We start from the raw sequence: 14,894 nt of genomic DNA on the forward strand, positions 1-14,894 counted from the left end.
GAACAGTGCACCACCACTCCAGGGTCTGCTAAATCTTTCTGAAGGTCTTTTGCAGTCAAACAGGGTTTTTTATTTGCCTTTCTAGCAATCCAATGAGCAGTTCTTTCAGAAAGTTTTCTTCATCTTCCAGACCTCACCTTGATCTCCACTGTTTCTGTTAACTGCCATTTCTTAATAACATTACAATCTGAGGAAACAGATGCCTGAAAACACTTTTCTACATTCTTGTAGCCTTCTCCTGCTTTGTGAGCATCAATTATTTTATTATTCAGAATGTGAGGGAGTTGCTTGGAGCCCATGGCTGTTGATTTTAGGGACAAGTTTGAGGAGTCAATTTATACAGCTTTGAAATCTGCATCATCTGACCTTTCCTAATGAAGAATTTGAACAAGCCACAGCTCAATAAGCTAATTAAAGGAACAGTCCACCGTACTTCCATAATGAAATATGCTCTTATCTGAATTGAGACGAGCTGCTCCATACCTCTCCGAGCTTTGCGCGACCTCCCAGTCAGTCAGACGCAGTCAGATGCGCTTATCACTCCTGTTAGCAATGTAGCTAGGCTCAGCATGGCCAATGGTATTTTTTGGGGCTGTAGTTAGATGCGACCAAACTCTTCCACGTTTTTCCTGTTTACATAGGTTTATATGACCAGTGACATGAAACAAAGTTCAGTTACACAAATTGAAACGTAGCGATTTTCTATGCTATGGAAAGTCCGCACTATAATGACAGGCGTACTAACACCTTCTGCGCGCTTCGGCAGCGCATTGATATCTGAGCTCCGTATCAATGCGCTGTCGAAGCGCGCAGAAGGTGTTAGTACGCCTGTCATTATAGTGCGGACTTTCCATAGCATAGAAAATCGCTACGTTTCAATTTGTGTAACTGAACTTGTTTCATGTCACTGGTCATATAAACCTATGTAAACAGGAAAAACGTGGAAGAGTTTGGTCGCATCTAACTACAGCCCCAAAAAATACCATTGGCCATGCTGAGCCTAGCTACATTGCTAACAGGAGTGACAGCGCGTCTGACTGCGTCTGACTGACTGGGAGGTTGTGCAAAGCTCGGAGAGGTATGGAGCAGCTCGTCTCAATTCAGATAAGAGCATATTTCATTATGGAAGTACGGTGGACTGTTCCTTTAAGGTCTGGAACCTTGGTAAAAGTTACCTGAGAACTCAAATGTATTGGGGTGCCCAAACTTTCACATGATGTTCCTTTTCTTTTTTCACTCTCCAATTGTACAAAACAAAAACAATACACAAATCTTGCAGAAAACGCTGAAAAGAAATGTGTCGTCTTTATCTTTATGCCTTTTGGTGATCAGTTCATCTTCTGCTCACTTAACTATTCACAGTAACAGACATTTTCAGTAAGGGTGCCCAAACTTTTGCATGCCACTGTATATGTAATACTTTGTTGACTAATTTTCTCTAGTCTGTCAACCAAATTAGATAGGCCTATATGTAGAAAATGTGACAAAGTATGTAGACTACTTTTACCATTTATGTAAACTGCTTATTACTATTATTTAACTCATATGTTTTTTTTATTCTATTGCAACTTTAAGCAAGTCTTCAAAGATTTTGGTCTTTTCATGTAGCCTTATCAGTGAGCCAGCTAGTACAAATAATATGCACATGAACAAATGGCACTGTTAAACTCACCTCAACATGTCTTTTACAATCGTTTAACCCACCATGGGCAATGCGGAAGTACAGCATTGTTGCAGTGCTGCAAACAGTACATCGCACAACACTGTAATTTTTTTTTTACCCTTATTAGGCAAGGGTACATTTTCGTGTAGCCTGGGATGAAGTGGGTTTTGTATTTTTGTCCTGGATACACTGAACTGATGGACTCTCAGTCCGGGAGAGAAGACATAAAGCCTGCCCACACAGAAAGCTAATTTGTCTACTTCACAAGACAGAGCAATCAGGATGTGCTCTCTCTCTCTCTCTCTTTCTCGCTTGCTCTAGATTCCGGGATATTTTATCTAATTTGCAGACATCAGGGAGCTGCTATCAATACGCAAGAGACTCCCGGAACTTCTGGGAGAATTGGGAATAATTAAACTTGTCCCGTTGGACAGGCAGGTGCGGATTTGATTTGTTCAGACCAAACATTTGGTTGTCCAGTACAGTTGGACTACCATTAAAGTCAAGTCCTGGAAAAGTGATGCAAGGTATGGATGGGGAAGTAAGGATGGTAATACTGTACTCAATTTGTTCATTCTTGTATCTTTCATATTGATTGTTTTCAGAAACATTTTATCATGGTTTCATGTCAGCCAATTAATCAATTGCTAAATCCAGATAACTCAATTCGATACTTCACTTAACAGTTATATTTAGCCATAGTTAGTGGAACAACTGTTGGCCCTGCAATGGCCTGGCAACTTGTCCAGGGTGTACCTGCCCATAGTCAGCTGGGATAGGCTCCAGCTTGCCTGCGACCCTGTAGAACAGGATAAGCGGCTACAGATAATGGATGGATGGATAGTGGAACAACAGATTGTTATAGAACATCCTGACATATACATTCATTCCCTACTGTGTAGTTATACAGTTAGTGACTGTAGTTCATGTGTTACTATGTGCAATTTGTTAAATTCCCTTTCCACTGATCCATAGAGTACAGGGAATACCACCAGAGCACTGCTTACCATTATTAGTTCAGTAGTGGACCACACCTAACACAACAGTCACACAATTTACACATACTATTCAGCTAATTTTTTTCCATGAATAATTTGTCACAATTAATCATCCTCTAATCCTATGTTAGTGTCAGTTTCTGACCACATTGCGGCTGTTGGCTGGATTATTTTGGTTGAAGGACTATTTCTCACCCCCAGCAATGACACAGAGGTATTTAAAAAAAAATTCCAGCAACACTGTGCACCTACGGTAATGCATTTATGTTTTCATGACACATACTACCATGCCACTACCACGCTAGTGTCACTATTATGCTGAGTATGGTCCATGTAATATCTCAGCAGCAGTAGACCTATTGTGGACCCTTTGCACAAATTCACAGCATCCCAACTCTGGTCTTAGAGTGTGCTGTGTCCTGCGCACTTCAGTGATTTTTCCCTGCTCGAACAAACCCACTTCAGTTTAAGAAGGGCTGTTACTTCGCTGTTTAGTTGAATCAGGTGTGTTGGGAGCAGGGAAAAGACTAGGGGTATTCCATGATCAGAATTGGGAACATGTACATTAATTTCTTAAGTACATGGGACTCATAAACTGTGCACTGCAATCAGTAATTACCAAAAAGTGCACCTATCCTAATGGCTAAATGTTTATGGACACCTGACTACCACATCCATATGTGGTTCTTCCCTGAACTGTTGCCACAAGGTTGGTAGTACATAATTGTATAAGATGTCCCCATATACTGTAGCATTAAGATTTCCCTTCCCTGGTCCAAACATGTTCCAGAAAAATAATGCCCTTGTGCACAAGGTCTGTATCGACATGGTTTGCCGAGGTTGGCGTGGAAGAACAGGTGTTCTGCACAGAGCCCTGACCTCAACATTCCTGAACACCTTTTGGATAAACTAGAATGCTGGCTGCATCCCAAGCCTCCTCACCCAACATCAGTGCCCAACCTCACTAATGCTCTTGTGACTGAATGAGACAATCCTCACAGACATGCTCCAAAATCCAGTGGAAAGCTTCCCCAGAGGACTGGCGGTTATTATAACAGCAAAGGGAGACTACATCTGGAATGTTCAAAAAGCATATGGGTGTGACAGTTAAGTGTTCACAAACTTTTGTGCATATAGTGCAGGCCTATTCAGTTGGCAAGCTGCAGGCCGGAATTGGTGAGCGGGCCACCAGTTGAATATCACCTTTTTATGGCCCGGATCGAATGTTAAAAATTAGAATGCATTTCCCCAATGGGGTGGCATGGTGGTGTAGTGGTTAGCACTGTTGCCTCACAGCAAGAAGGTTCTGGGTTCGAGCCCAGTGGCTGACGGGGGCCTTTCTGTGCGGAGTTTGCATGTTCTCCCCGTGTCTGCGTGGGTTTCCTCTGGGTGCTCCGGTTTCCCCCACAGTCCAAAGACATGCAGGTTACGTTAATTGGTGGCTCTAAATTGGCCATACCCGTAGGTGTGAATGTGAATGTGAATGGTTGTTTGTCTCTCTGTGTCAGCCCTGTGATGATCTAGCGACTTGTCCAGGGTGTACCCCGCCTCTCGCCCATAGTCAGCTGGGATAGGCTCCAGCTTGCCCGTGTCCCTACACAGGATAAGCAGTTACAGATAATGGATGGATTTCCCCAATGAAAAATGTTTCCAGCGAAAAATGCACCCTATTCAATTTCCTCCAACAGGAAAGCCAACCTTGCACTCCCTACATTCTCTCGCACTCTCACTTTCACCTATGCGTTCTTGCTGACAAAGTGTCACTTGCCAGGTTTCCATTAACCTGCTTAATGTGGAATTTGTAATTGCAAACTAAAAAAAAAAAGAGGAATGGAAACTCAGATTTCAAAGAAAACAAACATCAAATATCACAAAAAAGTGTATACACTTGCAAGAGGTGGTTTTTCAGACGATTCAACAAAGCAATATATCACAAAATTGAAATGGAAACACTTTTCTCACATTTGATTAAACACTATCAGAGCTATTGCGGTGGTGGATGTAATCAAAATTCCATGATAAATATCAGGTCTCAGAGAGCCACATCCTGACAGCAGAAACACAGACCATTCACAATTATGTTTTCTCGACTTATTAAAACCCAGCTTCTGTCTACATTGTTTTATGAACGTTTATCAGATATGTCAGCAGAGCGCAGTGACTTGCACTTACATAACAATATTAGATGGCTTAGTAAGGGTAATGCACTAAAAGGGGTTTGTGAACTCAGACAGGAGATCGTTGTTGCAGTCACAAGAAAGAAACAACTTTTATATCACAATTGCAAGATGAGGAGTACATGGCAGAGGCGTGTTTTCTGAGTGACATTTTCCAGCACCTGAACAAACTTAATCTGCAATTACAAGGAAAAGACAAAACGTTTTGTGACACTGTGGACAAACTGAATGGTTTTAAAAGAATGCTGGAATTATTTTCTGCTGATCTAACTCCCATGAAAATGCTGCACTTCCTAATACTGCGCAACTTAATTAACAACTCGACGTCATGCACATTAATCCAGTAATGGTAGCATTCATTCACAAACTGATCATGAACTTTGCTGCGATGTTTGATAACCTCCATATACCCTCAGTGGTGATGCTGTTTGCCAAGGATCCCTTTACTGCTGATGCTGGAGGAGAATTTGCAGCTAAAGATAAAAAGGTGCTCATATCACTGGACGAAGCCCCTGGCAATTAGAACTGATAAACATGCAAGAGGCATCTGATTTAAAAAAGATGTTTAAATCTGTGGGATGTGAGCAGTTTTGGATTAAACTTTACCAGGTCCAGTTTCCAAACACCAGACGGTTAGCTATTTTTCTACTATGTTTGGTACAACCTATTCATGTGATTCAAGCTTTTCACACATGAATGCAACAAAAACAAATACCCATGCCTCCCTTACAAGCAGCCACCTCCATCAGTGCCTGTGGATTGCTGTCACTTCCTATGAGCCAGACATTGCAGCTCTTCCCAAATCAAAAAAGTGCAATTTCAGTTACTAGAAAACAAATAGGGGAGAGCGGGGAGACTTGGGATGAGTTTTCAGTTTTTGTAGATTGTGTGAAATTCTTTGCAGGTCGCGTCACATTCATATTGCATTAGGGAGTATTTACCATACCCACTTGTCACAGAATTAGTTTCTCAGCTTCTCACATATACTGGCCTTCAGGCTTCACTTTTTCTGTCATTATTTTTTGTGGGGAGATATGAGACATTGAGGGGTGATATGTAACATTATGCTGGGAGATGTGGGACATAGTGGAGAGACATGGAACAAAAATAAAATACCTAGGCCTACACGATTAATTTTTATTTATTATCAAAACTTGTAACATATGAACTGTATGAACACACAATGCTGGTACAGCAATAGAAAAATGTCAGTTTACCAAAAACCTGACTAGACAAAGCAGATCCATTCTCAAGAAGGAATGAAATAAGCTTAATCCTCATGCAGGACCACGCCCACATTTTTAACAACAATTTTTAAACAAGCTTATATTTTTAAACCACAAGAAAAAAAAAAGTGTAACATGAACTGTCCCAACTCTCTCCATCTGGCCATTTTGAAAAAAATCCTTAAAAGTCCCCCCACCCGGCACGGTGGTGTAGTGGTTAGCACTGTCGCCTCACAGCAAGAAGGTCCTGGGTTCGAGCCCCGGGGCCGGCGAAGGCCTTTCTGTGTGGAGTTTGCATGTTCTCCCCGTGTCCGCGTGGGTTTCCTCCGGGTGCTCCGGTTTCCCCCACAGTCCAAAGACATGCAGGTTAGGTTAACTGGTGACTCTAAATTGACCGTAGGTGTGAATGTGAGTGTGAATGGTTGTCTGTGTCTATGTGTCAGCCCTGTGATGACCTGGCGACTTGTCCAGGGTGTACCCCGCCTTTCGCCCGTAGTCAGCTGGGATAGGCTCCAGCTTGCCTGCGACCCTGTAGAAGGATAAAGCGGCTTGAGATAATGAGATGAATGAGATGAAGTCCCCCCACCCCAAATTTAAATGTAATAAATAATGCTATTTATTTTTTTCGTGGTGCGGTTTTCATCAAATCCTGCGCTCTGATTGGCTGGCGAGCGGGTCCGTATCCTACGTACGGACCCCAGTTACGGACCCCGGTTACGGACCTCTGGCGACGTTCACAACAACAACAAACATAGTAGCAATTTTTGTCAACATTATCTTTTTTATAAGATTTATTTATAAGATTTTTATCAAAAATATTATAAATTTTTGCCAGCATTTCTAGGCATAATAGCATTAATTTTACATCATGGATAGTGAGAACGACAGTCTTCACAGCAAAAGCGAGTTTTACTACCCTGAGGAAGAAGAAATAAAATAAAACATTTCAGGAGAAAGCTAAAAACCTGTAACTTGCTAACGCCGAGCAAAAACATGGCTGAATCCTGAATGACTCAATTTTGTATAAATAGGGGACTACATAGGCAGCAAAATGTAGTTTTTTTTTTTCCTGCCATGGAAGTGCACTTGTATACTGAGGAGGAGGCAATTTGCATGACAGCCGTGAATGAGGATTCAAAATGGCAGCTCGCCTAGGCTCGGCTCGGTTTTCCCTTTCGAGCGCTCTCATTTTCTGTTAGAACTTGGTAAAGAAAAAGATAAATATATTATTTACCAGCTTAAGGTCGGTCCATATGGTGAAATACCGTGACCTCGGCCTTGAATACTGACCTCGGCCCAGAGGGCCTTGGTCAGTACTTTCAAGACCTCAGTCACGGCATTTCATGATACGGACCTCCCAGCTGGTAAATAACAAAATAACATATATATATATATATATATATATATATATATATATATATATATATATATATATATGCAGTGGTGTAGTGGAGATTTTTAAAGTGGGGGTACGCGATTCGTGATGTCTCCCCTTCTCCCCTCCCCTCTCTCTCTCTCCTTCTGTTCCTCTCCCTCACCCCATTCCCCCACCGCGGAGGCGGGGGCCGGCTCCACCCCATTCATTTCTATGGAATTAATTGAAAAAAAAGCACTTTTTCAAACATCCGCTGCTCTGGCATGCTTTCACCTAGAGACGTGATTCAAACTCTAAAACGTAGGAAAACGTCTCCTCTGTGGATCTGGCATTCAACTTTTCTGCTAGGTTCTACACTTTCGGATCAGTCCCGGCTCAAACGCCATGTGGGTTCCGGGAGAAAATCCGGCTTTATAATGGGTGTCTATTGCGTTACACACCAGTGGAGCTCGTTTAGTTAGAGTGTAGAGAGCTTGAAAAAATAGCTCAAACTTTCTCGCTTAAACTGTGTTTTCAGCCACAAATTTCACTCTACAGACATGATTTTCTCAAAAGTAGTAGTCACACTTGTCCTGATTCACACAATGTGTCTACCTAACCGATAGGATTTACAGTTTTTGAATGAGAAGCCTCAAACTGAGGAGAGTGCAGCCGAGAGGCCTCATTGACACCCATTATAAACGTGACAGAAAAGTCACTCATTTTTAACTCACTCTAGTGTCCTCACTTTTAACACTACAGACAAAAAAATTACATCAGTGTATTCAGGAGACCCTTGTAGCGCTCACTGTGAAAGAATTTTGTGAATAGCTGCTTTCGTTTTCGAGTTATTCGTCATTGTTCGAGGCCTGCTCCTGAGCAAAAAACAGCAGAAAACTGACAAGATCTTGTGTGACTCAGCGCTCCTGCTCAGGCCCGTCGCCATGCCGACTGGGGCCAGTGAGGGAGCAGATGGGGAGGGGCTGCTGTCTCAAGCACACACATAATCATTGTAGCTTCATAGCAGGTCACACATTCACGGCCAGCAAACATGCGTGACCGAATTGCTTCGCGCACTGCATCCTCTCACAATTTCCAGCAGGGGAATTGTCACCTCGGGAGAAGTGGGTGGACGGCGTACCCCCGCTTACCACGCCCACTACACCCCTGTATATATATATATATATATATATATATATATATATATATATATATATATATATATATTAATTCTAGGCTACATACTTTAATTCCTAACAAATCCCGAATTCACCAGCATACATTACGCCATTAGAACGGAGGTGGACTGCGAAGCAGAAAATACAAGCTTTGGTTGATAACTGCACAGACCTTGCTGCAGTTTCCAACTCTGTGACTCCAAAGGAAGTAGGTTACTCTAAGGGGCAACATCTAACTTTTGATGTAATCTAAAACCCGATTGGTTTAAATTAATTTATGGGAATACAAACTGTCCCAAGTTTCCCCTGCCCCAAGTCTCCCCGCTCTCCCCTACACAGCACTGATTAGAATTGTTAATTTATGAGGTGTGGCAGCGGGGGCGTGGTCAAGCGTCGGTCTGTGACTGGAGGGCGGAGTCTGGGAAGGTAAGTGGCAGAATCACTGCACCTGATGTACAACCCCGATTCCAAAAAAGTTGGGACAAAGTACAAATTGTAAATAAAAACGGAATGCAATGATATGGAAGTTTCAAAATTTCATATTTTATTCAGAATAGAACATAGATGACACATCAAATGTTTAAACTGAGAAAATGTATCATTTAAAGAGAAAAATTAGGTGATTTTAAATTTCATGACAACAACACATCTCAAAAAAGTTGGGGCAAGGTCATGTTTACCACTGTGAGACATCCCCTTTTCTCTTTACAACAGTCTATAAACGTCTGGGGACTGAGGAGACAAGTTGCTCAAGTTTAGGGATAGGAATGTTAACCCATTCTTGTCTAATGCAGGATTCTAGTTGCTCAACTGTCTTAGGTCTTTTTTGTCGTATCTTCCGTTTTATGATGCGCCAAATGTTTTCTATGGGTGAAAGATCTGGACTGCAGGCTGGCCAGTTCAGTACCCGGACCCTTCTTCTGCGCAGCCATGATGCTGTAATTGATGCAGTATGTGGTTTGGCATTGTCATGTTGGAAAATGCAAGGTCTTCCCTGAAAGAGACGTCGTCTGGATGGGAGCATACATTGCTCTAGAACCTGGATATACCTTTCAGCATTGATGGTGTCTTTCCAGATGTGTAAGCTGCCCATGCCACACGCACTAATGCAACCCCATACCATCAGAGATGCAGGCTTCTGAACTGAGCGCTGATAACAACTTGGGTTGTCCTCCTTTTTAGTCCGAACAACACAGCATCCCTGATTTCCATAAAGAACTTCAAATTTTGATTCGTCTGACCACAGAACAGTTTTCCACTTTGCCACAGTCCATTTTAAATGAGCCTTGGCCCAGAGAAGACGTCTGCGCTTCTGGATCATGTTTAGATACGGCTTCTTCTTTGAACTATAGAGTTTTGATATTATGCACTGTAGATGATGTTCAAACTCTTTGCAATTTTACACTGTCGAACTCCTTTCTGATATTGCTCCACTATTTGTTAGGGCAGAATTAGGGGGATTGGTGATCCTCTTCCAATCTTTATTTCTGAGAGCCGCTGCCACTCCAAGATGCTCTTTTTATACCCAGTCATGTTAATGACCTATTGCCAATTGACCTAATGAGTTGTAATTTGGTCCTCCAGCTGTTCCTTTTTTGTACCTTTAACTTTTCCAGCCTCTTATTGCCCCTGTCCCAACTTTTCTGAGATGTGTTGCTGTCATGAAATTTGAAATAAGCCAATATTTGGCATGAAATTTCAAAATGTCTCACTTTCGACATTTGATATGTTGTCTATGTTCTATTGTGAATACAATATCAGTTTTTGAGATTTGTAAATTATGGCATTCCATTTTTATTTACAATCTGTACTTTGTCCCAACTTTTTTGGAATCGGGGTTATAAGTTAACCTGTGTTTGTGTGTCTTCCCCAGTGACCGCGCCCTATAAAAGGAAAGAGAGAGCAGAGAAAGGGAGCTCTCTCCCGACCATAAATGTGTGTGTGAGAGATTGAGTGTGCACTGGTGGTGCAGTTGGCTGAAAAGCTATCTATATCCTTAAAAATAAAAGAGTTTTGGGAACTCAGTTCTGGCCTGCCGTGCCTCTGTGCTCCACCCACCTGCTCAGATTCCTACATGAGGTAATTTCTGTTCAGCTGAAATTGAGATGGACAAACGTATCTGACGTGTACTGTATATCTCTATTATACCGAAACACATAGTTAATAACAGTCAGAACTGCCAACTCCCTGAACACCTTCAAGCACAGACTGAAGACCCACCTCTTCAGGCTGCACCTTTCCCCTGCTTCCCTGCCCACTGTGTAACTGCGTTTCAGTCTCGACCAACCCAGGCTGTGTGCTGTCTAGCCTGGGGTTAGTCGCTTGAGTTCTCTATTTAGTTGTACTTGGTTTTTTTCCTTGGCTTTTTGAGTATTGATACTTCAAACAGAATATTATAGGAGGTATTGTCACTTGTTTTTGAGTATTGATACTTCAAACAGAATATTATAGGAGGTATTGTCACTTGTTCAGTTGGCACTAGAACTTTCTTGCCTAGAACTTCAGCATGTCATGTACCTGACTTTTGCATTTGTTTTATGTTGCTCTGGATAAGAGCATCTACTAAATGCCATGTAATGTAATGCAATGTAATATAATGTAATAAACACTTTTGATAGACAGTACTGAGGGTATTCAGTGTTGCTTTTCATGTTGACATCTAAGTGCCAAAATCCAATAATTATTTTGAAATATTTCACACCCCCTGCACCCCATGCTGAATACCCTCTCTGAATAAGTTGGCCATAGTAAGAAAGTAGTCAAAGAGCCCTGATGTAGTGTACATGGTAGGTGTACCTGATAAAACGTCCAGTGAGTGGAGCTACAAGGTAGATGTAGCTAATAAACTTGAACAACTGTGGTTATAGATATTATATTTAAATGATTCATAATTTTTATATCACATTGCTTTGGCTGTGTAGGAGATCACCTCTCGTAACTGAAAGTAGCATGCATCTTGGTACTAAAGGTAACCAAAAGACAGTAAGTACTCCTCTGGGAGTGCCGTAGGTAGTTGAAGGATATTATACATTGTACAAATGACTAATGTGAAACTGGTTTGATGATTTTGTTTTGGATGTTGGCAGGATGGTAGGAGGAGGTTCCAAAGTGCTTACCCTGAGAGCCTGCTCTGCACACAATACATACAACTCAGGGAGGAAACGTCGAAGATCTGATGCTGCCTTTCCTGAGATAGCGTCCTTAATTGTGGCATAAGCTTTCCTCAGAACTATAGGATCTGCAAGACAGAGAGATATTAATTAAAAAGGCTTCCAGAACATTCTAACATATTAGCACAGTCAGTTACAAATGCAACAAATGTTGCCAGGCAAAACAAACCTTGCCCGGTAGCACTTATGATGAATATGAAGGAAGATATCGTGAAAAAACGATTTTGATCTTTTTGGTCACCTTGACTTTGATTCTGACCTTGTGTGTAAACATACTTGGCCAGTAAACATGGTTCTGATTCTGATTCTCTGCTGCTCTCAGCCAATCAGAGCACACTGTACTGCTTACTGCTCTCAGCCAATCAGAACACACCGTACTGCACGATTGTTACACTCTTACATTCTTACAGCACGATGACATAGTGGCTACTACCTCTATATGAAGCAGTAGCCACAAAAACCTTGACCTTGACCGGATGGCCCCAGAAATGTTGGAAGTTCTATTTGAGACCAATGCCCATCTATCCTGAAAGTTTCATGAAGATTGGTCCAGACGTTTTCCTGGAGCATCATTAACAAAAAACAAACAAACAAAGGAACCCCGCCGAAAACAATACCTCGCCCCCTGGTGGACTCCATCCTAGGCGAGGTAACAAATAAACAAACAAACCCCATCAAAAACAATACCTCTCCCCCTAGTGGACTCTGTCCCAGGCGAGGTAAAAATCACAGAAGTAAAATATACCAAGTGTCTGTACATTATATTATTCTCCTCTTACCTCTTACAGTTTTTGAAACTGAAACCTCCGAACCGAGGCTGACATACACACTTTGTCACCATGACCGAAACTCTTATTTCCTGAAAGTGGCCCGGTGTTAGAGCTCAGTGGACAGGGCTTGACATTAACTTTTAAACCCACTTGCCCTGGGGGGGAAGTGGGGGTGAATTTCCACTTGCCCCCCCAATATTATCACTTTCCCCCTATTTTGTGAGTACTACTTTTTTTTTAGGAAAACCATAGAATAGTTGTGAATTGCAACATAAAATGAAGATCACACATTGAGTTGAAGTTTGCTATTGTTTAAGTTTGGTTATTGGTTACTTTTTACTTGTAACGGACAATAACAATTTTATCCAAAATAGTTTTTCCTGCCTTAGTCAATTTATTTCCATTTCATATATGCAGCTGTTGTAAAGTTCAGTGTGTTTGTGTAGAACTCTCTCAGACTGTACTCGATAATGTAGAAATCATAAAAAAGAAATCGATAAAGTTTGTAGGAAGAAAACAATAGGGTGCCAAGACTTTTGAACAGTACTGTGTTTGAGAATATTTATATATATATTTTTTGTTATATCATCCACCTCTAGGTTTAAAAAAAAAAAAACCTGCACTGCGTCATGATAGACAGGATAATGTTTGAATTTAAAATTGTTTAGTTTGTAGGTTATGGGCGTTTTATACAGACCTGGCAACCTGTAACTGAATCAGTGTAGCCAGTCTATCATGATGCAGCTTGAAGGTTTTTTTCTTTCTTTTTTTTTAATAAACCTAGAGGTGGAAAACCCAATATATAAATATTTTGCACAGGACTGTGTTCCTCTGATAACAGAAACAGAGCTCCAGCTCTCTTTGCTCTTAATCTGTTCTGTTCTTTCAGGATTTATCGTGCATGTCACTCCTTGTTGAGTTTTTTATGCCCGAGTTGTTTGAAACCAATCTGGGTTTTCTGTGTCGAATAAGGAAGCGGCTTCACCTGTAAGAAAATCAAATACTTTCATGAAGGAGCTAACTCGAATGTGAGCAGAATAAAATTAAACAAGATTCTTAAGCAAACTCTTCCATCCTCACTTCCGACTTTCTGTTTTTGTAAAATACATTTTAAATTCAATCGTAAATTTCTGTGGAGTTTTCAGGCTGAGCTCCTCTCATAGTATTCTTTAACCACTCATTTCCTCCTTGTTTTTGAAGCATTTGCTTCTATTCGTTAACATTTTTCTTGATAGCGGGGAGACGGTAATACCTTTTATCTACTTATCTGTTTGAACAAGCAAAAACAGCACAAAAATTAACCATCTTGAAGACAGATTAAGTCTTGCTTGCATGAAAGACTGTGTCTGTCTGACCCCATCTGTAATTATCACATGATGCGTGACGCCATGCACAAGGAGTCTATAAACAGTACGTGTACCATACTACAACAGCAGGGGTAGATAAAATAACTTACAGTACAAAGCAGTAAATGAAACAGAGACTAAGAAAACAGCCAAGACATAATGGTGGATATGTAATGAGGGACACTTTTAGGAACTGGAATAAAAGATCAAAAAGCCTAATTTTTGTGGTGCTAGTTCGTAATATATGCTCATTCGAACTTGCCCAGTCGGGCCTGTCGGGGACATATCCCACTTGCCTGAATGCATGTTTCACTTGCCCCGGGCAATCGGGCAGTTCTAAATGTCGAGCCCTGGTGGAACGCACTTTCCCTCTGTAATAGATAGATAGATTCTTTATTGTCATTGCACATTACTATACAACGAAACACTGTTTGAGGGCTCAGATCACAGCAGCATATCTCATCTCATCTCATTATCTCTAGCCGCTTTATCCTTCTACAGGGTCGCAGGCAAGCTGGAGCCTATCCCAGCTGACTACGGGCGAAAGGCGGGGTACACCCTGGACAAGTCGCCAGATCATCACAGGGCTGACACATAGACACAGACAACCATTCACACTCACATCTACGGTCAATTTAGAGTCACCAGTTAACCTAACCTGCATGTCTTTGGACTGTGGGGGAAACCGGAGCACCCGGAGGAAACCCACGCGGACACGGGGAGAACATGCAAACTCCACACAGAAAGGCCCTCGCCGGCCCCGGGGCTCGAACCCGGACCTTCTTGCTGTGAGGCGACAGCGCTAACCACTACACCACCGTGCCGCCCCAGCAGCATATCAATAAAATAAAAATAAAATAAAATAAATTATATATACAGTGCTCAGCGTAAATGAGTACACCCTCTTTGAAAAGTAGCATTTTAAACAATATCTCAATGAACACAAACAATTTCCAAAATGTTGAAAAGACAAAGTTTAATATAACATCTGTTTAACTTATAACATGAAAGT

The 14,894-nt window shown here is 41.5% G+C and overlaps 1 protein-coding gene across 1 annotated transcript in view; it reads right to left on the reverse strand.

The window, feature by feature from the left end:
• LOC132888892 (cilia- and flagella-associated protein 46) overlaps positions 1 to 12,287 on the reverse strand; it is a 251,873-nt gene extending 239,586 nt beyond the window's left edge. The window contains exons 1-2 of the mRNA XM_060924987.1: positions 12,278 to 12,287; positions 11,713 to 11,834 (exon numbers count right to left, since the gene is read on the reverse strand). Coding sequence (XP_060780970.1) covers positions 11,713 to 11,834; positions 12,278 to 12,287 — 132 coding nt within the window. The remainder of the gene's footprint in view (positions 1 to 11,712; positions 11,835 to 12,277) is intronic.
• Positions 12,288 to 14,894: the final 2,607 nt, after the last annotated feature.

The sequence above is a fragment of the Neoarius graeffei genome, chromosome 7, assembly GCF_027579695.1.
Source record: "Neoarius graeffei isolate fNeoGra1 chromosome 7, fNeoGra1.pri, whole genome shotgun sequence".
Taxonomy (NCBI): domain Eukaryota; kingdom Metazoa; phylum Chordata; class Actinopteri; order Siluriformes; family Ariidae; genus Neoarius; species Neoarius graeffei.